We start from the raw sequence: 25660 nt of genomic DNA on the forward strand, positions 1-25660 counted from the left end.
CGGCTACAAGAGACCGCTCTGACCATACAGCGTGGCCATGAGCTGGCACTCCGCCGTTCTGCATCCAGCTCTCCTGCTCAGGCCACCAGATTCCTGGGACCGTGATCCCAGCCTCCCTCTCGCTCCCTGCAGCTCGTGTCCATCATCAGCTGCCGGGCCACTGATGTGGGGCAACCTTTGGAGACAACTGGGGTGCAGGTATCATTCCAGCCGTCAGTTATCTGCTCTTCCCAAAGTCAGGTTCAATTAACCTTAAATTTAGCTCCTCAAAAGAGAGCACCCCAAATTTAGAGCCCCTTTGCTGGTTTATGCTGTGCAGTCAGGCAGGCGTTACTCCCATCTCACCCCCACTTGTGAAAAAGAAATAATTTTGTGAGGCAGGTCCATGCAGCTACAGTCCCTACAAGAAACTGAAAAAAAAAGCCCAGCACATCCCACGTGCAGCCTCTTTGGGGAAATGCTGGTCATTCCCATTGCCAGAGCATTGCCCCGTACAGCTCATCTCTGTTTTAGGGGAGCCCAGCAGACAGCAGCAACCCCAGCTGGTGACCTGAAACACAGGGTCTGATTCCACAAGGTAATGTGTCTCCTGCAACGGCTTCAAGGGAGCACTCAGCACGGCACAGGACAGCGGGCTTTGCTTGTGGCTTAGCCCAACACAGCCCCATTCCTCCCCTCGGTCAGTGGCGTTGGACTCGGGGAGAAGGTTGAGATCTGGGTCCCATGCTGAGATGCTTTGCATAGGCTGGCAGCTCATGTCCCTCTGTGTTTTTCTCAGAAGAAAAGCATAGAAGGAGGCTCTTGCACACAAAGGATGCCGACGAAGTAAGAGGACTCCAAACATTTCTTTATCTGGACTAGTCTTGAGACCAAAGCCTGGCTCAATAGGGAAAACCTCTGTCTAGATGTCAAACTGTGCTCTCAATAAACAAAACCAACCAACCAAACAAGTCCCCTAAGCATCTGATGGGGCAGATTGTGGTTTGGTTTTTTTGCTCTGCACAGCTTCTTATTGCTTACATGCAGTTTTGCTGCAATATCGATCTCCCTGCTTTAAAAAAACCCTGTGTATCACTATTTAATTTGGTGACTTATGATATTAAATAGATGAATTCAAGCCAAGTGCTTAATAGAAGTAACATGACTAGAGATGTAACAACAGTGACAGAGGATCTTTTTTTCCTGAAAAAGTATTTAGATATATTTGGAATTAAAATCAGAAAGGAGCTTTTTGTCTCAGACTAAGCCTGGCTATGTTATAATAATGCTGGCAATCCTACTTTTATGGCAGAAGCAGACGTTACACAGTCATCTGCAAGTTCAGCTTCTTCTCCGTCCAGCCTGACCCCAGACGTGCCTGTCAAGGACCGCTCTCCTCCAGCGCTGCAAGGTGTCTCAGCAGCGCGAGGACACTCATAAGCCATCACGCACCGAAGCCAGTGACTCCGCAGAATTTATTTGACAGGTGGCCAGCATGTACCACTGTTCTTTAAACAATAAATCTAGACCAAACTCATTTTCTTGGGATTTCACACTGGATTAGAGCAAGAATCCCCAAAGATCTTTATCTTCTTAGCTATGGCTGTACCTAGCTCCCTTCTTGTTTCAGCTTCTTGATGTCTATTCAATACCAATTTGCAGTAAGTATTGCTTTATAGTTTCTCTTGTCTGCATGAACTGTTTACTCTTTAAAACGAACATCCTAGTTGTGCTGTTCCCCACCGCCTGATGAAGCCCGGCAGAAGGTGGCTCTGACGGTACTTGCCTCGCACCTATCGACAGTGGTTTTGTGAAGCCTTAGTCAGACACCGAGCACTCCTTTGCTTATTTCTAAGGTACAACATTCAAACCAGCCAACGGTAATAGGGCCCAATCTTGCAAAAACCCACCGCTGGGAGCAGCTCTCATTACTCTGGGTAGTCCCACTGAAGTCATTTCACTTCTAGGGCTTTATTAACCAGCTCCGATGGGGCTCGTCATGATAGCAGGAACAGTTTGCTGTCTTTGAAGCAAGGAACTCGTGTACTGCGTTCAGCTGCACAGCGATACAATATAATTCTCAATCAGCACCACAGCTTCTCTGCCTGTTGTTGACAGCAGGAAAATCTGTTTCTTGCCAGCAAGATGCTACCTCCTTAATTAAGAGGCAAACCCACAGTTGTTATTCCTTGCTCAGACTACAATTCCACTTGGCCCCATCATTTGAGTGCATCATTTTGTCTCAGGCTGTTATTAATGAAAGACAACAGACTTTCTCTATATGTCCAAGCGTTTGCGTTGTCCTTTCTTGTCTGGCGTTCTTCCTTTAATTACGCGCAGAAGGACCTTGCAACTGCAAGCACACCTACCGATGCTCAGACCAAATGCTGGCAAGCACAGCTTTGTTCAAATAAGCTGTTTAAATTAAGACCATTTTGTGTGAAAAAATGGATATAGGTTGCCCTGTCTTCCTGTAACATTGGAAACTTTAAGATATTTTTAATTTAGAAGTTTACATCTGATGATCTAGTCTAATCCTTGGACAACCCACACCTAATAACCTCATCCAGTAATTGCCGCAACGAGCCTGAATTTCAGTTTGAGGTAGAGCTTATTGACTTAGAAAAATACTCTCCATACATTTAAAGACTTCATGTGATGGAGGAACATGCCAGGTAACCAAGTAAGTTGTCTCCATGGGTAATTATCCTCCCTGTCGAGCATTTGCACTTAATTTCTAGCCTGAAATCAGTTTCCAACCAGTAGAGCATATCATTCCCTTTTCTTCTAAACAAAAGAGCTACCTGCCTTCAGACAGCACTTCCCTGCCCAGGTAGAAGATTGTGATTGCAGAGGGAGATCAAGTCACCTCTTCAAATTCCCTCTGATAAATTAATAGCTTGAGCTTCATTAGTCTGACACTATAATAAGACTGTTTTCCTGCCCTTGAATGACACTAGGAGCTACTGAAAATAATCTTTCCAAGTTGTCGATACCCTTTTTGAAAGACGGGCAGTAAGCAAACAAACTGGAACAGCATCGCTATTGCCAGGTCCTACACCCCAGCTGGCAAGAGCATCTCTGGGGCTGACGTTGAACGGATTATTTATCACACCTTCACAGCCACTGTATTATTCCAGATGTACTCCCCATGCCTCTGAGTGGGACTTGCTGCCATCTCTCCTGGATTTCTGCCTTTGCCGTCCTCCAGGTTACTCTCTACCACTGACCTGCTCCATATCATTATTTACTGGGCCCCTGTTTTTGTCATCTCTGGCTGTTGCCAACAGTAATTTGCTCTTTCCCTGGGAGGAATATTGAAAATAGAGCATACCTTGGGAGGAGCTCATTAGAAATAGTCTCGCTGGTGATAATTTAATATTTACAGCTATTTTTTGTGATCTAGCCTGTAATCAGTTTTAATCCACTTAATATGGGCGATATTGATTTTGCGTTGTGCTATTTTGTTCCTTATCAGAATCAAATGATCTATAGGAGGCTAAGTATAGTATGCCAGCAGAGTTTCTTTTATCAACAAGCCTTTGATATCACAAAAAATGATAGCAAGTTTATTTGGCATGATACATTTCTATAAAAATCATTTGGAGGGTTTTATCAATTTTTAATTGGTTTAATGATTGTGCCATATCAACCTTTCCCTGATTTTGCCCAAGACTGATAGGAAGCTAATGAGCCTATAGTTTTCTGGGTCAAATCACTCATTCATTTGAATTATTGGGGTTTTGGTGCCATTTGAAGCTTCTTTTATGCTTTCCGGTTCTGAGGACTCCTAGGCAAGTTTTCCTTCACTTTTGTATTCTACAAATTAAAAAATATATTTGGATAGTTGCTGCTTAATTTTACCCATAATTACTGACGGAGTAGGAGGAATTACATTTTAATGTGCAATCCCTCCTTCTACTGCTTTCAAATACAAACCAAGAATATTTGTTGGTTTTTGCATGTACTGTGAGTAATCACTGCGCCGTGCCTGTCTAACATCAGACTTAGCTTTGCTACGACAGTATTTATTAGGATATATGTAAAGTCTTTGGGCTAACCAGCCCTAACCTATTGGCCACTGACTTCCCATACATTTTTTGGCTTCCCTCATCAAACATCTACTTTTCTTACTTGCTGATTTATCCTCATGAGCCTGCCTAATCACCCATACGTTATGTTGGTAGGTTTTTTTGCAGTCCAGATAACTCTCCTGAATTTTACTATAGGAGGTTGCAGGTAATGCTGGTAGTACTTTCCCCCTCACCCATCAATTTAATTACATCAGAGGACATTTTCTTTTTAAATTAAAATCTTATTGACCACAGTCTATATATACCAGGGTCAATTGCAGCACAGTCCTGCAGCGGGGCCATTCAAGGAGACTCCGATGGCAGAGCTGTTAATTGTTAAAAGGGGACCAATGTGAAAGATGCAGGATTTTACTTTGCTTGCCTGAGACAATTTTGAATAACTGAGATCTTGTGGCTTTGTGGCGGGTGGAGGGAGGTTAGTTTTAGTGATGACAAAAAAACCACCCCCGGCCTGGCTCCATGGCTGGCACTAATCAAGACATCTCCAGAGACTTTGATGGAGTAGTGCCAATGTAAGTCTGCCAGGGGTCTGGCCTGGGGTCTTCCGAAAATTCAGGGCAAAACGAAACCAGAATTTTGTCATTTTTAAGGGTTTGATTTCCTCAACGACGCTGCAGCTGCTGACGAGTGACAACCCTTACCCTAAGGAACAGACAGGGAGGGATGAACCTACTGGTAGAGCATCGCCATACAGCTGGGCAGGCCAAACAAAAGAGCTCACGGAGCTTTTTCAAACTCTCCTCCTGGAAGGCTGCATTTCCCTTAACAGAATAAATGGTGGGTGTTCAGGCACAGAAAGCCATGCAGATTAAAAACAACAAGGAACAAAACAGCGCAAAGGATGCTTTAAGCTGCAGAGTGTTTTCTGGGGTGAGCAATTCCTTCAGGTTTCTAGTGCAGGACTTCTCATGGTTTGAAGCACTTGGGATGGCCAAGTCTCTGTCAGCATTTCTTAGTGGGTCTGATGGTGCAGCCTTTCTTGACACAAAAAAAACAGGCAAGCACGGCGGCAGGGAGAGGCACTGGGCACGGGGGGAAGGCTGCAGGTCTGCACAGGGAGAACGGTGTCCTGATCGCAATACTGGTTTGTTTCAGAGATAATAACTAGTGATCAATATAATGGCAGCACTGGCCTTTGCAAATTTATCTATCTCCACAGGGCCGATAATTGCTGTTTTATGAAAATAGTGTTAGTCTCCTACTCTTTTCCACTGAACTAATGGCTCTGAGCGTATTTAAATTCACTTCCTTTGCCGGAAAAACTTATTCGCTCCCTTTCATGTTGACTTGGTCTTTGGCACTCTCGACATAAATGATTTATTGACTAGAGATAAAGCATTCTTTCCCCTGAACTGTTCCTGCGACCCAGGCAAAAGCGGATGTGTCTGCTATTAATAAGGTGTTTGGCATAAAAAATGCAATAGACTTGATTGTCTGCACTCAATAGCCTTTCCGAGAACACAGTACCTGCCCCCATTCATAATAACAAAAATCTCTCCCACATGTTTATTTATATTAAAAAGTTTTCAGAAGAATATGCTGGGATCCAGATAGTTGTTCGGTAGATGTAGAACAATTTCATAAATATCCCTGAGGAAGCATGGCCTACTTTGGGAGAATAACAGTGATTAAAAAAATCCAAACACAATGAATAGTTAAATACAAGCCAAAAAGTACAGTTATTTCCTTATGGCTCCTGCAGACAGTTACACACGTGAAGTGTCATAGGGCTCGGGGGAACTATGCTTGGAGTTATCCACATGCACAGGCTGGCTGTAGGATGGAGACCTACACCAGCTTCAAAGGAGATTTGTCCGATAGGCACCTACAGCAGACTTCTCACCGAGTCTGGCTACACAAGGGTCTGGACTTGATTTTCACATTTCTCAGGGCCTATAACACTGCTTTTCTAGGTCACCGTAGCTAAAATCCAGGGAAGCTTTTAAAACAAACTGTTTTAACAGGAGAAGTGCACACATCTAAATTCATGCCCATATACTGGAAGATGTTCAAAACTAACATTGATACAAAAAATGCTTCTAGTGGCTCTCTGCCTAACTCAACTTCTTCTTGTACGCCCTTTTAAGATAACTCTCTCTTAAACTCTTCTTTTATCATTCAAATTATTCTGGATTCTTTCACTGGATAGTAAAATAAGAGAATTCCTACTGCAGAAGTATAGCATTCTCCTTATTTTTAAAAGAACTTATATCAAAGTGGGTTTTTTTAATTGCTGTACCAACATGAAATTGATGTCAGTTGCCAGAGCGCATTTTTAAAACCTGTAGCAGAAAGAGCTGTAAAATTTGCTGAAGCTTACAGTGGACCTGTGCCACGCGCACAGCCGGGTCTCTTGGTATCAGATTCCAACCTGCAACCCTATGAAAAGCTCTAAAAAGTGCAAATGTTGCCATTGGCAAAGATTCTTATGTCTTAAGGAGAATTTTTACACCAATTAATTTCAGATTAGGGACCAGGATTTTCAGAAAGAGAATGTAGAAGCTTACTGCTTTGTAATTCTTGGGAGCTCCATTTGAAAACCCATGGAAAGACGCAAGCCATTAGAAATCACTAGCGACTTCTGAAAATCTTGGTCATCAATAAAAATAATTTGCTTTTGGACTGAATACTATAGAAGTATCCAACATGCTGAATCTGAGATGGGTGGAGAGCTGAAACCTAAGCCCATACCCATCTGAAAAAAGTTAAGCCCTAAAGATTTATCTGTTGGCTGTACGGGCACCCTCAGTGGTTGACCTTCCATTATCTAGCAATGAACTGTACAATAGTTTTTAAGAATTACAACACAGGAGCTTCCTCTAAAAATGTCCCTTTGACTTGATGTAGCTGCACCTTCTCTCCATCGCTGCATCTTCACACCAGTATGGCATCTCACCCACAGTTTGGCATGTATGCTAACAGCGACTCTATAGTACCTGTCTATCAGACTGGAGAGAGTGACGGTCTTTAAATACACAAAAAGCTACCTTTGATATTAAAGAAAGAAGGAACAAATAGGTAAGTCCCCTCAGTATGTTGATGGCATCAGTTCATTATAAAGAGTGTGTCAAGAAGGTCCTGATGTGAGGGACAGACACTAATTCCACTGAGTCCCCATGGAAGAAACAGTACCACAGCCAGCTGTGATACAGCCAGAGATGAGGCCAGCCATTCAGAGACTGAACAAAAAACAATGCTCAGATTGAATGCAACAGTCTTGAGCCTGCTACAGTATATTGAAAGGCTTATTGGAACCATTTGCTTATTCCCAGTTCCTACCAAAATACTGTTTTGGATAGAAAGTGGAAAAAGTTAATGAAGAAGTCTGCCCTCTCCAAAGGGAGTGTCTTGCTCCTTAGGAGTGTAGTCTTACACTTTACCTTGTTCAGAGAGTTTGGTTTGGACTACGATTCCCCCGCCCTGCCCAAAACATAAATGGTGGCCAGCATAAAGAACCTGAATGCTTCCAGTTTATTCTGGTTTTATTGTCGTCCAAACCCAGGGTCACAAGCATCTCTGAGAAAGGCTCTCTCCCTTGCCTCTCCCTCGCCGAGTAAGAAAACTCACTGGCACACTAGAAACGAGAACCTTTGATATTTGGCAGAGGAGAGGCAGAGCAGACACAGTGTCCTACAGCTCATTCAACCTACCCTGTTCTTGGCTACCTCTGTGACAGCTGTTCTCTAAGTCTCGATAAAAGAAGTCACACCTCTGCCACGTGCAAATCTATCTACACAATCTACTGTGAATCGGTGAAGGTATGCTAGTAGTGGACTTCAGTTTGGATGCAGTCTCAGCACAAATACTGAAACGTATCCTCAGTATTTTAAAAAAAGACCATTATATATATATGGACTGTGCTAGTTCTGTGCAGAAAGCACGTATGAAGTGCTGATATTGTTTAACAGAATACCATTAGACTGCAAAACTAACATATACAAGACGTTTACATTCCTATCGGGGTGTAATATTGTGAACATATCCACTGAGATTGGAGAATTGCTGTAAGTTTTTCCTAAAACATCATGCCATCTGCATACATAATAAAAGAATCCAGTAGTTGCCATGCTAAAACAGGACTTTTAGTGAAGGGCATAGACAGTCCCCTAAAGGGAACTCAAAAGTTATGCACAGTGATGAAAACTGGAAGAAATTTTCCAGCTAAAGGTCTGTCAATGACCATGTTCAACAAATTAGGACTGGGTATTATGCACCACATTTTTACTCCACAGCAAACCAGGTCTTCCCAGAATGCATCATCTTCAGTGGGCTGATTTTACTTCAAGTTTGTCTTCAATCCTCCATGGTCACCTTCTGGCAGTGCCATTTATTATGGGTTTTTTTCAAGAAGGAAAGTTCACTTTCATATCAAGTGGCAGGACAGCAGCTTTAGAGGCTGGAAATGTTTATGGAGAGCTCTCTGCTGGGGCTGTAAGAAGCAAAACAGAAAACCAAAACCAGACAGTGAGTATAGAACAGAGCAAAGGAATTACCATGTATTTCAACTAAAATAAAAAAAGTCAAGTTTGAGCTGAGTAAATGTACTTCTGCTGTAAAGACAAACTAATCCTAGAATATATATTGTGATCCTGGTACTTTTTTAAGCAACTCTACTCATCAACCAAAAAACTCAGTGCTTAATCAATTCCTTAGATAAATATAAAGCACAGACCCACAATCATTTGTAGGATTTAATAAATCCTACTTGAATTTTATTGCCTCACGTGAAAGCACTGCTTACTCGTCCTCTAGTCTGAGTCCCAGAGAGCAGGCTCTTTGGTTTGGTTGGACTTGCGTTAACTTCTGAAGGCTCAATAGCCAAATGCTGGAAAGCCTCTGCCAAATGCTGTTCCCTCACCATTTCTGATGTTCCCTCACCATTTCTGCTGGCCAAGATGGCAAGAGTTGGCCATTGCTGCATACGAGATGTGAAAACAGCTCACCTACCTCCTTCTCCGGTTCAGACCCCATAAGATAATTAGGGGGTTGCAGAGAGTTTCTCTTTCCCTTCTAAAAGCAGTAAAGCACACTCAATTTGGTGGCTGCTATTCCTTGCCTGAAAGCCCTTGCGAAGCTTTAAGGTGATCACACCATAAAGGAGGAATATGTGGAGGTTTCTTGTAATTTCTTCTCCCCTCCCACCTCTCCTCTACCCTAACTCTTGAGATGCACAGCAAAAGGACAAGAGGTAATGGACACAAGATGCAACAGGAGAGATTCCAGTTAGCTACAAGGAAAAAAATTCTTCCTAGTGAGGGCGGTCAAATTTTGGAACAAGTTACCTGACCAGGTTGTGTGATCTCCACCTACGGATACCCGCAACTCAACCAAACAAGGCCTGAACAACCTCACTTGGCCCTGCTTTGAGCAAGATTGAGTGGAATGATCTCCAGAGGTCCCTCCCAACCTAAATTATGTTATGATTATACATTTTCTGATGGGGATTTGTGTTCCCTGTTCTGCCTTTCTGAACAGGAGACGAGCGCGCATGCAGGACTGCTCACACTGAAGCGCATTCAGGCGTTTATTCAGTATGTAGCCAAGAAAAAGGATGTAAACCCGTCACAGGCTTACGCTAGCCTCTGGAGCCAAGGAGCTATGCAGAGGCAAGTTCACCGTGTTATTTCAACGTGCTTGGACACAGCTTTGTCTCTTACAGAGCCCTCACCCATCACCAGTTTTACTGACCAGATCTCTGACCAGGGCAGTGCTGGGATGGGACTCATCGAGGTGGGCTTTGCCTCCTTTCCAGCTGATGCCCTGCTTCTTGCATGAATGTATGTGTCTGTATGTGTGGGAAGAGCTGGATCGTTGGGTTTTTTGGGCCAGATTCCAAATTGTGAAGCTAATGGGATACTCATGCTGCCAAGGCAGCATTCACGTCAGCTGAAACTCAGGCTGGCAATGGATTTCTGCTTCTCACCCCTTCAAAATCATGCCCGGCAGGCTCTTCTCTGCAGGGTGCGGGCTGTCTGGCTCTGCCAAGCTGTCAGTTTGCCCATATTTGCCTCTCCCAACCCCAAATCCTTGCAGAAATGGACATGAAGGTCTGATCGAGCAGGGAAAGGATAGGATGTTAAACCAGCAGGTGCTGGAAGAATGCTGAATAAGATTTAAAAAAACCCCCACACCCTGCCATGAGCACTTTATCCCTCAGTCTAAATATGGCCTATGAAATAGAGGAACAATAAAAAAACAGTCTCCTTAGCTATTTCCTTCCTTATGTGGGCATATTCGCCTGATTACGGTGCTACTTTTGATTTCTGTTTTTACAGCTGCCTTGCTTTTATTCTCAAGGTTCTCCAGTGCCATGATCCCACCACCACCTACTGTCATCTACTACATGAGATATCCACATCAGTAGTGGCCTGAGAAAGATGTACATTTGGGATCCAGCAACTGTTTTATTCCGTGGAGGAACGGATGGGAAGGTTTTGAGCCTTCAGCTGGTCTAGACAGACAACTGACCGCATCCCCCAGGACAGAAAAGAAAGCAGTGGTGACATTAAGCAGGTATGAAGATAAAGGGGAAATCTGGGGGAGGTTTTAAACTTGGAGAGAGGCAAACTGGTACCTCACCTCAAAAGTGTTTGATTCCAGGTGAACTGGAGGATATCTCCCATCTGTGTAGAATCAACAGAGATGGGTCTGTCTCACAAAGGAGAAACAGGACTTTTTCTGAGGTTAAATAGCTCGTCTGCCGCAAAGAAGGGAAAATTTGAAAAGCTCTCCCAGGCAATGGAAAATACCTTGCCTAGCCACAGAGTTGCAGGACTAAAATAAAATGGGTAAACTGGCTAATTATATCAGGTCAGGCCTCAGGATTGCGCTCGTGCTGAAATTCCCCTATCATCCACATTGTCTAAGTGGCTGGCTTGTACTCATGCTTAAGTTTGAAATGAGCCAGCCGGCCCTTCAGACAGAAACCAGTGAACGAGGAGAAATAGGGACTGGTCCCGACCTGAGCTCCATCTACACTGCAGAGTCAGCACAACTGCTTCCAGCCATGCAGGACACCTAGCAGAGCCAGTCTGGACACAACCAGTGACACTGGCCAAGGGAAAAGTCGTAATTCTCTTAAGCTCTGCATTTAGAGCAAGCAAACTGAGGATTTAGTAGTGATCTAGCCTGTTTCTTCTCTTCTCACTATGTCTTTTGAGGCCAGGGTTTTAGAAGCACTTATTCTTCCTTGTTGCCTATGTAATTTTTGGTGCCCGGCTGGAGACTCCTCTAAGGACCCTGTTTTTCTAACAGTACGTACCCAGTGCTTTCTGAAAGTAAGATCTTCTTAAAAGGTATCACAAATTAGCAGTTGTCTTTGAAAACCTTGCCTGAGACTGTAAGCTCTTGGAACGAAGACCGCCCTTTGCAGGGGGTTCATACGCTTACCAACACAACGGCGTACAGATCTAATCTTACATGACATTTTCCAGAAGCTGCTGTAGAAAGACAACAATCATTTCAAAGCCAGAGATGTATTTCATTTTTTGAGTACCTGTACTGTGTGATTTTTTTCTAACTGGGAAAGGAACATATTTTTCATTCATTTTAAACACATGTTAATTCAGTTCAACCTACAGGTATTATCTGTTTTTCACATTTTCATAATTGAGGGATTCTGATAAAGGAAACAAGCATCCGTTATCTTTGCTAGGGTTCTTCTCCTGGAACTAATTTTATACTATATTTCTAAGGTCAGGACATTTCAAACATGGGATTATTATGAAAAATGCCTATTTCCAACATCCATCTACCAACTATTCCTTGGAGTCTGGTGAAAAAGTGCATTCAGGTACATTTACTAGTATTTTTCCTGTGTCAGAAAGGCAACGGGTATCTCACTTCATGCTTCTCATGTCACTTGAGACATTATAATATGCTGTACGTTATTGCAGACTTGTTGCATCTTGCTACTAACTAATTAGAGATATCGCTACCTTTGAAGAATTTTGTACACTGACAAAAGGAAATGCCTGGCAGCCCATTCGCAGCTTTACCCTTTTCTTTAATGTGCATTGTATTATTACCACTGAGGCATGACAGCGTGATGTGTCTCTGTGAGGCTCATAGAAGTTAATGTAAACCCAAAATATCTACTTGGGGAGCTGCTGATCCCAGTCAATCACCATGATGGAAGGAGGAAGGAGGATTAGCAGGGTCTGGGAGCTGGGAAATGCTGCTGTGGGCAGCCTCAGCAGGGACGGGAACCATTGGCCCCAGCTTAGATGGGACCCAAGTTGTACCAGAGTTTCATTTCACTGGACCACAAAACCATCCCATTACTATTCTGGGTGGAGAACAGCACCAGTTCTTTCAGCCTCTAGGTAAATGCAGCTGTTGGTGCACATCCTTATTACCTAACAGTTGCTGATAAGCAGAGTCAACAGTGCCAGAGATCCAAGGTTACCTCAAATGTTTGCACGCTGGTAGCTAGCTGGAGCCAGCATGGAGGAGGTGGCAAAGCAACGCTTGCCAGCCTGCTCCGTCCACCTCCCAGCCGCCTCCTCTTGTCAGAGCAGCCCCGGCTCGTACAGGCAGCAAGTCAAGCCTCAGGGCTGCACAAAGACAGCAAGCTGCCTCGCTCAAGTGTCACAGCCTAGCAGCCTGTGTTAAGCAGTGACACATTAATCAATGGACTGAATGCAACACCCAGCAGCTGAGAGAGAAAACAGAGATGTGGATGGTTTTTGATAAGACTGCCAATTTTGTTTTGATTCCCAACCAGTCATGCCTCGGTCTGGCTCGCCCGTTTTCCCCTCGTTACTAAGACTGGGTAGCTGATACAGTCTTGAAGGTTATTTAATGTTGTTTGTCAATACAGTACAAAAATACTGAGGGGGAAAGGAAGGAAGTCTCTTCTTGCTTTTGATTTTTAAATTTGCTTGCCAAGCAGGAAACCAAGATTTTAGTTTTGGAGTAGCCTGACAGAAAAGGTGGATCTATGAGCGCAACATCTAGAGCATCAAACACAGTAATCCTAATCCCAAGCGTTCAATATTCTTTAATGAGGCCATGCAAAATAATTGTAAAAGCTGAAAATACATGGAATTAAAATACATGTTGCTTTCCCTTCAGCCCTATTTTTTTTAGGATACAATTAGGACATATTTGTCATGAACTATGAAACCCAGCCATGAAACAAGACATTTTTTGTTCAAACGATCAGGGACATTGATGTATCATCACAAGACTCCAGGAGCAGAGTCTTTAAAACAAACAGCAGCCGACACATGAATTGCTATTTCTGCAAGGATGAATTCAGGGTTTCTTTTTTTGAAGACACTTCTTCTTTGGGACAACTTTCTCCTATAACCAGGTACCCTTAATCCTCCTTGTTATACTTTTAATATCTGTTGATACCATCACCATAAATACACTACTGAATAAATAATCCCGTTTGAGATCTACAGAAGAGAATGAATGACTTTACATGCAATAAACTCCTTGACGTTATTTATGTATTGCTACACTGCTCACTCCAAGTGGTCCCGGGTCCACACAAGGGCTTCGAGATGGCAGCTGGCATACAGCTTGCGCACAGCCTGCTCGGGCACGGCACTGTGCGTGATGCTGCCTGACACAGTGTGAAAGCCCTAATAAGCTATCATGAGTACGTGGGTATGCGGGATCCTGGCTCGCTCGCAGATTTGCTGTCTGGATCAATGGCAAATCTCATCTCAAGGAAGGCTTCAGGGTGGCCTTCAAAAGGCAGTTTAGACAGGATGCTCAGTGCTTCAAGACAGATGATGAACACTCAACAAGGTCAGGCAAATCCTTTCCCCTATAGTCCGACTCAAGAGAAAACTCACTTCTTGCCTGTGATGCTGGGCTCTATAGCCTGCATCAGGCAATTCTGAGATGAAACATTTCTGGGAGAATGGATGTCATAGCAGATGCTCTCAGCAGGTAACCTTCTGAAAAGCCTATTAGTCAGAGGTTATCGCAGCTGCTCTGTGGAACACAGTTGGTTCACACAGAATGGGTTGAAAATGTAGTTGTCCAAAATGTGTTTCACTAAGCTATTCAATGCCCTCAAATAGTCAGATTGGCCAAGATTCTCTTCATGAGTCACACACAAGTCCAGCTTCCCTACCAAAGCAAATCTCTCAGCGACTTTACTAGGTTAAACAAAATGAAGACACGCGTCAATTCTGTGTACAGATGATTTATGCAGGAATTTCGGTTCCTTGCCCCTTCCTTCAAAAATTAGAGTTCATGGTGGACAGCTCTCAAAAGGGCTTGAGCTCACACTCCAGCCTTGTTCTGAAAAATATCTTAAAAGTCTTTTAGCATCTTCTGAACTTGATTTTAGTGTTAATCTGGAAGCCTCAGAACAAAAATCTGTCCCAAGAAATTATGTCCTTTTTACGTCTGAGCCTAACGAGCATGTGAAAATTTCCCAAACTTAAAACTTTGGTTCAAAACCCAGGCAAAATCCTGGGGGAGACTCTTTCTTCTTTCAAAGTGGTTCATTCATCCCTACTCAAGATGCTTCATACATCCCACGACCTACCTGCTGCTGCAAACATACCAAGAAAAAAGAAACGTGCTTTTGCATTCAACAGATCACAATGATTTCCTTGAACTAACAAGCAGTTAAAATATTTTGAAAAAGTGCATGCAACCACTTCCTTAGTGTTTATAGCTTCTTTCAAAGAATTCTCTTGATCTGCTGCACACTTTCCCATCACTGTGAACAGTGAACTGGCTGTCCACCAGCATCCTTCTCTAGAGACTCAAATTATAGCAAACAGAAAGATTGAAAGGAATGTGATGCTAAGGAGTCTGATAGTCTCAGCTGGTGCTGTCTGAAACTGAAAATGCATATGAGATTGCTGACTTTATGCCTTATCATGCATATCTCTCACTGCCTGCCTGTAATCAGTTCTCGATCTCACAAGTCCTTGTGGGGTGCTCTGCAGGAAGTGAAAAAGGTTGTCACAGATGAATAGTCTTCCACACTCTGTGGCTCTAAATAGCCATTTGCACTACATCGTGGGCCTTTGCATATCTATTGCTTTCGTCTCAAGAGACTGGGTTTTAATATGAAGCACCAGGAACTGTGCAAACTGAGTGAACTTAAAAAAGACATGGCCTTAAGTGGTGACTTCAGCATGCACATAAGGTGCTTAACCACACAGTCCCTGGTGGCCTGCAGTGGTTTGGTGGCTGCTCTGATCATCACCTGGAACTTGTCCTTGCATTTCTTCTGCAGCACACTTTCAAGCCTATCCAGTTCAGAAGCGTGCAGCAGCTTTTGGGAATTAGTTCTGGCCATGATATCATCCTATTACTTGCTTTAGGATCTTCAGCGAAATATGCATTAAGTTAAGAAACATAATCAGACGAAACCAAAGACTTCACTAGAAAAATCAAAGTATTATAGCAAAAGGGTTTGGAAACTCTCTGGAGCTACAACTCCCTCACTGCTTATGTAGAGCTTATGCAGGATTAATAGGTGGAACAAACTATCCACCTTTAGGGAGATATTCACTGTGAGGTTCCCTGAAATGAAAGTTTCCATTCTGTGAAGTGATTAACCAAGCGAAAAGGGAAATTATACCTACTAAAACCACCTAAAAGACTGCATGTGTGCACACACACATTTGCCACAAAAAAACCCAAAACAAAAACACATCATGAAGCCTACAAATTCAGCCCCCTCCTCCCTCCTTAATTAGTTGAACAAGCAACTTTATTTAGCCCTTTGGAAGAATGAATTATGATATACCCTTTACCTGTATTATCACATCGCGTTACCACCAAGTCTTTCCCAGGATCCCTGCAAGCACCAAACAACCCAGAGAAAGTGCATTTCAGTACCATTTGGTACTTTGCTTTATCCTTGCAATTCAGCATGTGGCCCACCACCTCATTTAATGCACAGCATCCAACCCCGAACTGGAAAAGACATGGACACAGTGTCCAACCATTTCACAAACAAAATACCTCAATTTCAAAACACGTCAGTGAGAAGACATCACCTTATTTTACGGTTCCTAGTTAGGCACAAAGAGAGTTACAAGGCTGCACTGGTGCTGTCTGTCCAGCTCCTGGCTCCAACACCAAGAGCTTCAGGCCATCAGAGCTCTGCAGAGCTCCTCAGTTAGGTGAAAACCCTACAGAGGAGAGGGGGTTTGAGGAGGCTCCTGGAATACGTAGGCTGGGTCTGGAAGCTGCAACTTCATGGAGGGGTACAAGCAGGACCCTAAAGATGGCAAAGTCTGGGTTTGACCATCTATGCAGACTTCTCAATATGCTTTTAGACGATGCCTTATCCTAATCTGCCCCAAAGTCTGATTTTATCTGGAAACTGACCCTTACCGATTGCCCCCTGAAGGGGAAATTCCTGGACCGTCAATGTTACAATCCAGCATGGCCCTCCACGGCCACTGGGTTGTCTAGGAAAAAAGCAGTCACCATTTTATCCTCATCAATCTGGTTGTGACCAGATCGAGGAACTCTCCCCTGGCATCCTCAAAAAGGTCTACAGAAAAATTAGCATGGGGCATACACCACTACTGTTTTAAAAATCAGATCAAATCAAAGGCCCCTGGTCTAATTCTCCTAGCTGCAGGACCAAGCTCAGGGAGAGGGAAGGTCCTGCCTGAGGCAGAGGTCCCCTTCCACCCTAGGACTGATGCTGTGATGGAGCAGGCAGCTGAGAGCGCTTGCTGCTCTGCAAGTCAAGCTTCACGTCTCTGTCTGGGCAGCTGGAAAATTAACTACAGAGATCAAAATGAGTTACCACCTTTGAAGAGTTCCCTAGGTGATTATTAAGACTATATCTTGATGTACACCCACCAGAGACCTGAGATACCAGTAATGCTGCCTCTGCAAAAGGGCTTGATAAATGAAGGATGGGCTGATTGTATCGAAGAAGTTCTTAAGTCAAGCATGAAGTCGGAGGCCTGAAATTAGGTGGGCTGTATTGACCACAGAGCCAAGCAAAGAAGTAATTCATGAAAACACAACAGGTATGAAACAAAGAATATCTAGCCAGTGTTCAGAAGGCATGAGATGTTCACTCATTGAAGTTTTTAGGGAGTAATAATTAGCTCCGCACAGGAACTCTCTGACCAGTTGCAAAATCTGGCAACAGATAACAGGCAAGCTAGTTATCTAGGCTTCTTCAACAAGCAGTGGAGAAAGACAGGGCCCGTGGAAGAGTGACCCACCTACTTACTTTTCATATGGGATAAACGATTCTTTGACAGTTCCTCTCTCCACTGATTATCAAGAAAGCTGAATGATGAGCTCAGAGTAGGTATCCAGCAATTAAATGGCAAACAAGAGGTGACAGGAATTGCAACTTAATGCTTAATTTGATTGTTACAAATTCCAATTAGCATGTGAAATGTAGGTACCACAATGTTCAGGATTAGCATGTTTAATGCTTACATTTCTACTGAAATCAAGAATGATATAGATTCCAGTGAGAGATAAGAGCCCTAAATTCCTTTGAGGCCTTGGATATTGGAATTTGACAAGGAAATTACACACTACATAATCTTCTCAGAAATTCATACACACAACTGAGATAATGAGATGCTTCCTGCAAACAATCCACAAAGTACTAAAGTTTTTTAGAGGAATTATTTACTCAGCACTATTGGTATCATTTTGCAGCTGGATAATTTACTGTGTCCATGCTGCCAAATTGTTTCGATTTGCCACTGATTTGCTTTTCATTTCTACTTGCAATACATGAACAAATCGACATCACAGTCAAGGAATTCACATGGGTAAGTAAAATTAGAATAAACCAAAATAATGCTTTGTTTATTATTAAACACCTTTCATATTTTAGCTATGGTAGGCAATTAGGTTGGTAGGAATTTGCAACTGGAGAAGTTCTACCATTTTATCTCAGGCCAAATAGTTTATTGCAATTCACGCGCAGACAAACTTCTGTGCTTCAAAAATCAGGGGGAAATATCTAGTGGGATGTGGTATTTCTCTTCCAGTGCCAGAAAAGTACGGATCCCAATTACATTTTTGCTTCAAGGAAGGAAGTCAGGAAGGAAGAATTTCTGCCACTGGAGCATGAAACAGATTTTGGCTAGAAAGAAGATGGACAAGATTTTCAAAAAACCCCAAGTGATTTGCACACCAAAGTTTCATTAGAAGTCAACAAGACTTTGATTTCCAAGTTACTTGTGAAAATTTTCTCTGATGATTCCTACAAGTCTTTTAATATTTATCCTAAACAAGTGCTGACACATCATTCAAAAGCAGATCCGGGGCTGTAACAAGTTCCGGTAACCCCTCAAGACATTTCTAAAGCCTCACCCACAAGAGATTCAAAACTTCTGGCATGTCCATATGTCTGAAATCTTCAGTCTGCATCATGCATTTGTCAGTTTAGGATAATTAAGGGTATGCCTCTGTGAACACATGACTGCGAGGTAACCAGCGTCTGGATTTACTGCAGAACAGATGCTCTACTGTAACTGTCCATGTGTATGCCCTTACCCCGTGGTAAACGCAAGGCAGCTCGGTGCACGGTCATTGAAGAGCATGCAACACATGCTCACCATTCACACTCGATCTTCCAGTTGCCTCACTGTAACTTGCTCAGGTAGCCACGCTGTCAGATTTGTTTTACAAGCCCAGCCACTATCACAGACTGCCGAAGAATAAACACGGGCAGAATATCTTTTGCTAAGCCATTTTTTAGCCTGTTACTGCCACCTCCAACCCACCCTTCAAGGACTTTGTATTCGTTGCTCATCCCCGCTTAGGCTGCACCAGGCTGGGTGCATCACGAAGAAATGGATGCTGGCATTGGTCAGCTAGGAGGATCTGTGCCCTGGTATTTTATCAAGATGAACCTCTAGGTTCCTGGAGAGGCTGTATTTAAACGCTGTACTGATAAAATGCCTAAATGGAAAAAAACAAAGCTATGACGTTGCAGAGACTGCAAAACTAAACAGCATCCTTATCAGAAAAGCAGTGTGAGACATTCAGGAACTGCCACTTATTTCGCCCCACTAACGAAGGGTTTTTCTCTGGAAGAGTTCCAGATTTCAGGGTTCTGGAGTTTGGTCCCAAAGGGTGCGGGAACTGAGAGCTGTAAACATGTTAAATATCAACTTCTTAATGACACTGTCATTCAGCTTCTACTTTCAATTCCGAGATTACAAAGAGAAATGATCTCACCTCACTAGGGCGTAACTACAACATGCTGCTACAGCTCAGGCCTCCCCATTTTTTCCAACTTTCTCTGGTTGGAGCCCCTGTGAGATTACTGTATCTGTGGCCCAAATGGAGCATCCTGGAGACATCTCTGTGATCACCACAGCACAGGCTGCCAACAAGAAGTTTTGTCTTCAACCTCTTGGCCCAGATCCCAGTTCAGAAATTCATTCTAATGTCTCAGGAAGTTACATCTTCTGATACAGTTGAAAGGTGTTTCTTCATTGCACATGGATATTGTTCATAGCTATTACACAGACCAGGCCACTCCAGTGAGCACTTCTAAATCCACTGCTATAAATCCACCCTGACCATCAGTCGGAAGTTAGGGAAATCCATCCATTCCGGATTTTCATCTTGCAGATAATACTGGCTTTATGTAGAAAGCAAAAAAAAAAAGCTTTTTTTAAAAAAGAAACCTTTTTGCTTCGGATTCAAAATCTCAAGAATTTAAGCAGTAAATAACCTGTGATATCTCTGGTAAAAAGCTAAGGCTTCTGAATCTGGTATATAAAAAAAAGTGATCCCATAGTTCTGTACTTCTCTCCTGGAAAGCAAGTTTTTCTGTCTGTTCTAGCTTCTTATGCAAAAGTATATGGTTTATGCTTATCTATGCAAATATCCTTATCTATGCAAACTCACATGGCATTTTGGGAATATCTACCTGCTTTTGGAGTATGCACATTCTGTGTCCCTTCAGGACGCCTAACAGGAGTCGTTCTGTTCACCGCCAAGCCAGCTTTCTCTTTGCACCTTCATGCAATGCTAAGAGATTCCCCTTCTGCCTGTGAGCTGAAGACCGTGGCTCTGCTTCCAGCATGCACAGAATACGGGGAGCATGATTCCATGTGATGAATCACGCAACGGTGGAGACAGTGGTGGTCCTCCAATCCTTCCCTCCCTTCCTCCACTGCCCTGCTGCTGGGCCAACCCTGCTGCAAAGTACAATGGACTTGTGAAATAAGCCCATGGGAAAAGCTAGACCAAAGCTTTAAACCAATTCATTTCCCAGATGTGCTTTAGAGCTCCACCACAGCTAGAGCGGTCCTGGCAGGGAGCGGGGAGGAATGGCTGCAGGCAGCGGCAGCAGCCTCTTCAGCCAGCTCCGCAGTTGAAGTATTCATAATGTGGAGTCATATCTTGTGTCTCCCCAAATGCTGACTATGGCCTCCCAAAGAATATTCATGTTTAACTCAATTTAGAAAGGTACTAAAGAATGAAGCCAGCAGCCTGCGAATGGATAGACTTGCGCTGTAGATAAAAGGCACGGCTAATTCTGGTTTTAAATAACAATAGGGACAGCAGACCCACTGGCAACAGCCAGAGCATTTCTTCAAATTATGCATTCTCCGACTTTTCTTTTGCTACTGGAGGGCCCAACTCTGCAAACTATTTTTAGTAGCATTACTTTGTCAGTGCCCAGCCATGAATCAGGGTCCCACTGTGCTATTCAAACACTTAACTAAAGGCTGGTTTCTGCCCAAAGACTTTGAAATCCAACTTACAAAAATCCCATAGGTTTAAATGGCAGAAAGAACTACATTAGCAGACTTTCTTTTATTGTCTTTTATTACTTATTTTACTAAATATTATTTACTTCATTTGTGGCAATCAGAGTAGAGTAATGAAAAAAAGTTTCCAAGCAAAAGACTGGAACTGCAGTACTGCTGGTGAAATAACAAACCATTTCAATGAAAGAAACTATAAGCATTGAACAGCCCAAAATGGCTTCCACAGAGCCACAGCAGTATTGTATGCAAATATATAATTTAGTTGTTTTTATGTAACCTGGCTATTTTGTAATCACAGAAGTAGGAATTAGACAAATGGGGCATATGCCATTTGTAAAGAAACTACATGGGAAAAATATGTAGTGCAGTTATAGTCCTGATATTTAAATTTAGGTACTCAATAAACACATTGTCAGCTAACAGCAAATTACTCAGTTTCATTAATGATACTGATTTGGAGTTAAAGTAGAAGATACAGAATGAAAGTCTACATACGTACATGATCTTTTAAAACAAATTTTAATGAATGGTGATTATCTTGCCTTTATCGAGTGCTGTTCATCCAAGCGTGCTTTACAAACCAGCTGCACAATCGCATACTCATTTGCCCATGAACAAAGGCGTACACTGTGTCTATCACTAGACAGCCATCATCTCTGGTATGACACCACTCGTAAGCATGCACAACACTTTTAAAACACTTTTTGCATAATAAATGCAGAATATAGACAGGATCTCTCTCTAGAATCTAGACAGGATATGTGTCTATGATAACTCTAGCTAAAATGTCATAAGAAACATATATGTATCACAAAATCTATAGTGACTATATATAAAATAATCACAAGTGAATATGACTAAATACCTCCATTCTGCAGACCCAGCAACTCATCCATACCACCATGCTGAGGTATCATTTGCAATGACCTTTAAAGAAAATGACCCCTATTCCCAGAGAGCAGACTGCCTGCAGGACAAGTGTCTAGGATACGAGCTCATGATTGAGTGGCTAATATCTTTACACAACTCCAGTTCACCTGATCTAACATGAAAAACAGTTCTAACAGTTCCACGTTTTTGCCCCGTGTTGGAGATTCTGCTTCCAAAACCTTTGTAGCAGCCTCTAAGAGGTTTTTGGAAAGCTTGGTAACGTTCTCCCTTAAAGCCAAGGCTAAGACACAGACTTCTGCGCTCCTGACAGCCACAACTTAATTGGATTTCTCTTAAATGGTCTTCAAAATCTGTGGTAAGGATCTGGATCCATTCTGAAACCCCACTGAGTCGTCTACCAAAGACCAGGACAAATGTACTACTGAAGGTGACAGCAGCTAATTGTTTAAAATATCCGTTCCCCATCACACAGCATTAGCTACTTGCGTTATATAACACGTTCAACCCAAAGTCTACCTACCACGCTTGGTATTTTTGGACTGCTACACCAGCAAAGGTCTTGCAAATGAAAATGTGGCCCAGATTCATCCAGCTATTTTTAGACACCTGCTGCTGTTTACCTATATTACGTCTGCAGGCCGTCTACACAGTCAGTGCAGAGACAGTCACCCGCCTCCTGTCCCCAGCCCCAAACCTGATCGCTCTCAGGAGATCCTTACAGCTGGCTGCAGTGGGAACACAGGGTACCTGCGGGTAGACAGAACCTCAAAATTTGATTTAGTAATGCAGAAGAGCACAGTTTTCATTGACAGAATAGTTCAGTTGGAAGGGACCTACAAGGATCATCTAATCCAACTGCCTGACCTGTCCAGCTGTTAACCTCAGCTAACAACTGAGAAAATGAACTGTGAGCTGTGCTGCATCTACAGAGCTAAGGGGAAAAAAAAGCAACAAAACTATTTTAGTTAACCAAGGCTGCATGCATGGATCTGAATACACACAGGGAACAGATTTTTTGAGTAAGGCAGTGCCATTTTTACAAACTGATGAGTAATAACACACTCTAAAAATGTTTTATAGGATTTGATTGTGAGAGACAGAATTAGTTTGGAAACTTTGCCTTTTAAAGACCATGGCAACCACTAGCAAGGTGAAAAACAGTCTCCCTGGGTCATTTCTATGGAGGTTTCCGACAGTAGCTTGGCTGGTGCTCACTTCTCTGCATGGCAGCAGAACTAGTGACTTTGCTGGGAATAGCCAAGACTCCTTGCTTAATACCAAGTTATGACAAATCACTGTTAATTCTAGTGCTGGCTATAAATTGTGTTAAAATCTTTATTTGAGATTTTAAGCACCAGACAAAGGATTTGGAGGACTGGAATGGAAGTCATCCCCTGTTGACCAGTTTCCCTGTTAATTCCATAGACGTGCCTTGATTCTTGGATTCATAGAGGTGCCTTTCTCTAAATAAAAATCTGTGAAGGTCTGATACCAGCTATCTGCCAGCTGTTAAATGTCCTTCTGTGACTGCACAGCGAATCACCCCAGTCTATTTTGACTGGCACTAATGCAGCTCTCGTCACCCAAAAGCAACATCTATCCTAAATGGATAGTAGCTCCCAATCCTTTTAGTCTTTGGGACTTTATGGTGTTGCCTCCACACCCCATAGCAGTTGCTTAGTGTAAGAAAGGGCCAAAACTTATGCACAGAAATGTGTGTGTGCATATACATACACTATGAATAAGGAATTAGCAACTTCTACTCTAGCACCTCTTGGGGACCTAAAAACACCACCTGTAACCCTGCTGCATCAGGGGTTAGCCAGGAGCTGGTTTCCAATCACAGAATCGTATAGGTTGGAAAAGACCTTTAAGATCACTGAGTCCAACCGTAAACCTAACACTACCAAGACCACCACTACACCATGTCCCTAAGCACCTGATCCAAGCGTCTTTTAAATACCTCCAGGGATGGCGACTCAACCACTTCCCTGGGCAGCCTGTTCCAATGCTTGACAACCCCTTCAGTGAAGAAAAATTTCCTACTATCCAGTCTAAACCTCCCCTGGTGCAACTTGTGGCTGTTTCCTCTTGTCCTATCACTCGTTCCTGGGGAGAAGAGACCGACCCCCACCTCTCTACAACCTCCTTTCAGGTAGATGTAATGAGCAATAAGGTCTCCCCTCAGCCTCCTTTTCTCCAGGTTAAACAACCCCAGCTCCCTCAGCTGCTCCTCATAAGACTTGTGCTCCAGACCCTTCACCAGCTTCGTTGCCCTTCTCTGGACACGCTCCAGCACCTCAATGTCTCTCTTGTAGTGAGGGGCCCAAAACTGAACACAGTATTCGAGGTGCGGCCTCACCAGTGCTGAGTACAGGGGGACGATCACTTCCCTAGTCCTGCTGGCCACGCTATTTTTGATACAAGCCAGGATGCCATTGGCTTTCTTGGCCACCTGGGCACACTGCTGGCTCATATTGAGCTGGCTGTCGACCAACACCCCCAGGTCCTTCTCTGCCAGACAGCTTTCCAGCCACTCTTCCCCAAGCCTGTAGCATTGCATGGGGTTGCTGTGGCCCAAGTGCAGGACCTTGCACTTGGCCTTGTTAGACCTCGGCCCATCGATCCAGCCTGTCCAGGTCCCTCTGTAGAGCCTTCTTACCCTCCAGCAGATCAACACTCCTGCCCAACTTGGTGTGTCACCTGCAAACTTACTGAGGGTGCACTGGATCCCCTCATCCAGATTATTGATAAAGATATTAAACAGGAATAGCCCCAACACATGTCGTCAGACACCCTTTCCCCTTGTTACATTTTTGGAACAGTCTGCAAACTTTCAGCCTTTTAATATTGAATGTGAAATCAAATTGTATAAACAACCAGTCTCTCAATCCAGTAGAAATATTAAATTAAATTTCAAGGTAGGATATTTAGATTGGGGAAGATCCCATTTGTACCTTTACATGAAAGGCTTGTTTCTGAGGTTTATTTCCCAAAACTAAGGCCTTTTTAATGCTGATGATTTGCCCCAATTTGAGTCACTGATGGCCAAGCTGAAAGGGCCAGAACCAGGACAAAAACATCTCAGCCCTTCTGAAGATGTCATCTGGACCTATGGAATGAACATTGTCACTCGTTTGTATAGACCGTCAAATCTGCCCCGTGGGGTTTAAACAGGAAAACACCCCTTATCAACATCTATCTGTTTATACGGATATCAGATTTTTGTCTTGTCTCTCTGTGTTGGCACTGATGACTGCATACACCCACATTGTCAGCAGCTCCAAACAAAAATATTCTTCACTATTCCAGTTCATCCTTTGTGTGTCACGATGCATGCCAGACTTACCCCTAAAAGTCTGCATTTAAGTGTTTCTGTTTTGTCTGTCCTTATTCTGAGTAACACTTACGGGAAATTTGCTCTTTGATTTCAAGGTAAGACCAAAATGGACGCACAGTGATACTTAACTAGGGATGATTTATGTGAAAACATAGTGTCTTCTTCATAACTAGTCCATGCAAGCCAAACACTTTAAAAAAATACTTCGGTTATTACCAGTGCACCTGAAGCCTACTGCCAATTTTTGTGGGTTTTCTGCCACGTTTTTTCTCTTTCTCCCAGCTCAAAACAAAACAAAAAACCACTATAGGGCACCCACAGAGTGGTAAGAAAAAAAATGACTTCACTTCTGATTTGCAAAGATGCTCAACTGTGGCAGCCTCCTTTAGCTTCAGGAGAAAGGAAGTGAAAAAACCAATCCTGGGTAACTATAAAGGAAAACAAGCATAGATGTATATATATTTAAAAAAAGGCCGACAACAACATCATGTAAGTTATAACCTAAACACAAGCAAGGAGACAAATTAAAAAGATGTATGCTCTGTGTATACATTAATGTTGGTATTAGACCTCTAAAAAATAACTTCCCATTATGCACTCCTTAAGCAACTATAAATTTGGTTGGCACCTGCATGCCAAGGGAAGGA

The 25660-nt window shown here is 43.1% G+C and overlaps 1 protein-coding gene across 2 annotated transcripts in view; it reads right to left on the minus strand.

Moving 5' to 3' along the window:
- Positions 1 to 446: 446 nt before the first annotated feature.
- SAMD12 (sterile alpha motif domain containing 12) overlaps positions 447 to 25660 on the minus strand; it is a 183980-nt gene continuing 158766 nt past the window's right edge. For both annotated transcript variants that reach the window (XM_075495175.1, XM_075495174.1), the window contains one exon: positions 447 to 8502. In XM_075495175.1, the coding sequence (XP_075351290.1) occupies positions 8480 to 8502 (23 nt within the window). In that variant the 3' untranslated portion in view covers positions 447 to 8479. The remainder of the gene's footprint in view (positions 8503 to 25660) is intronic.

The sequence above is a fragment of the Mycteria americana genome, chromosome 2 (genome assembly GCF_035582795.1).
Source record: "Mycteria americana isolate JAX WOST 10 ecotype Jacksonville Zoo and Gardens chromosome 2, USCA_MyAme_1.0, whole genome shotgun sequence".
In the NCBI taxonomy this organism is placed as follows: Eukaryota; Metazoa; Chordata; class Aves; order Ciconiiformes; family Ciconiidae; genus Mycteria; species Mycteria americana.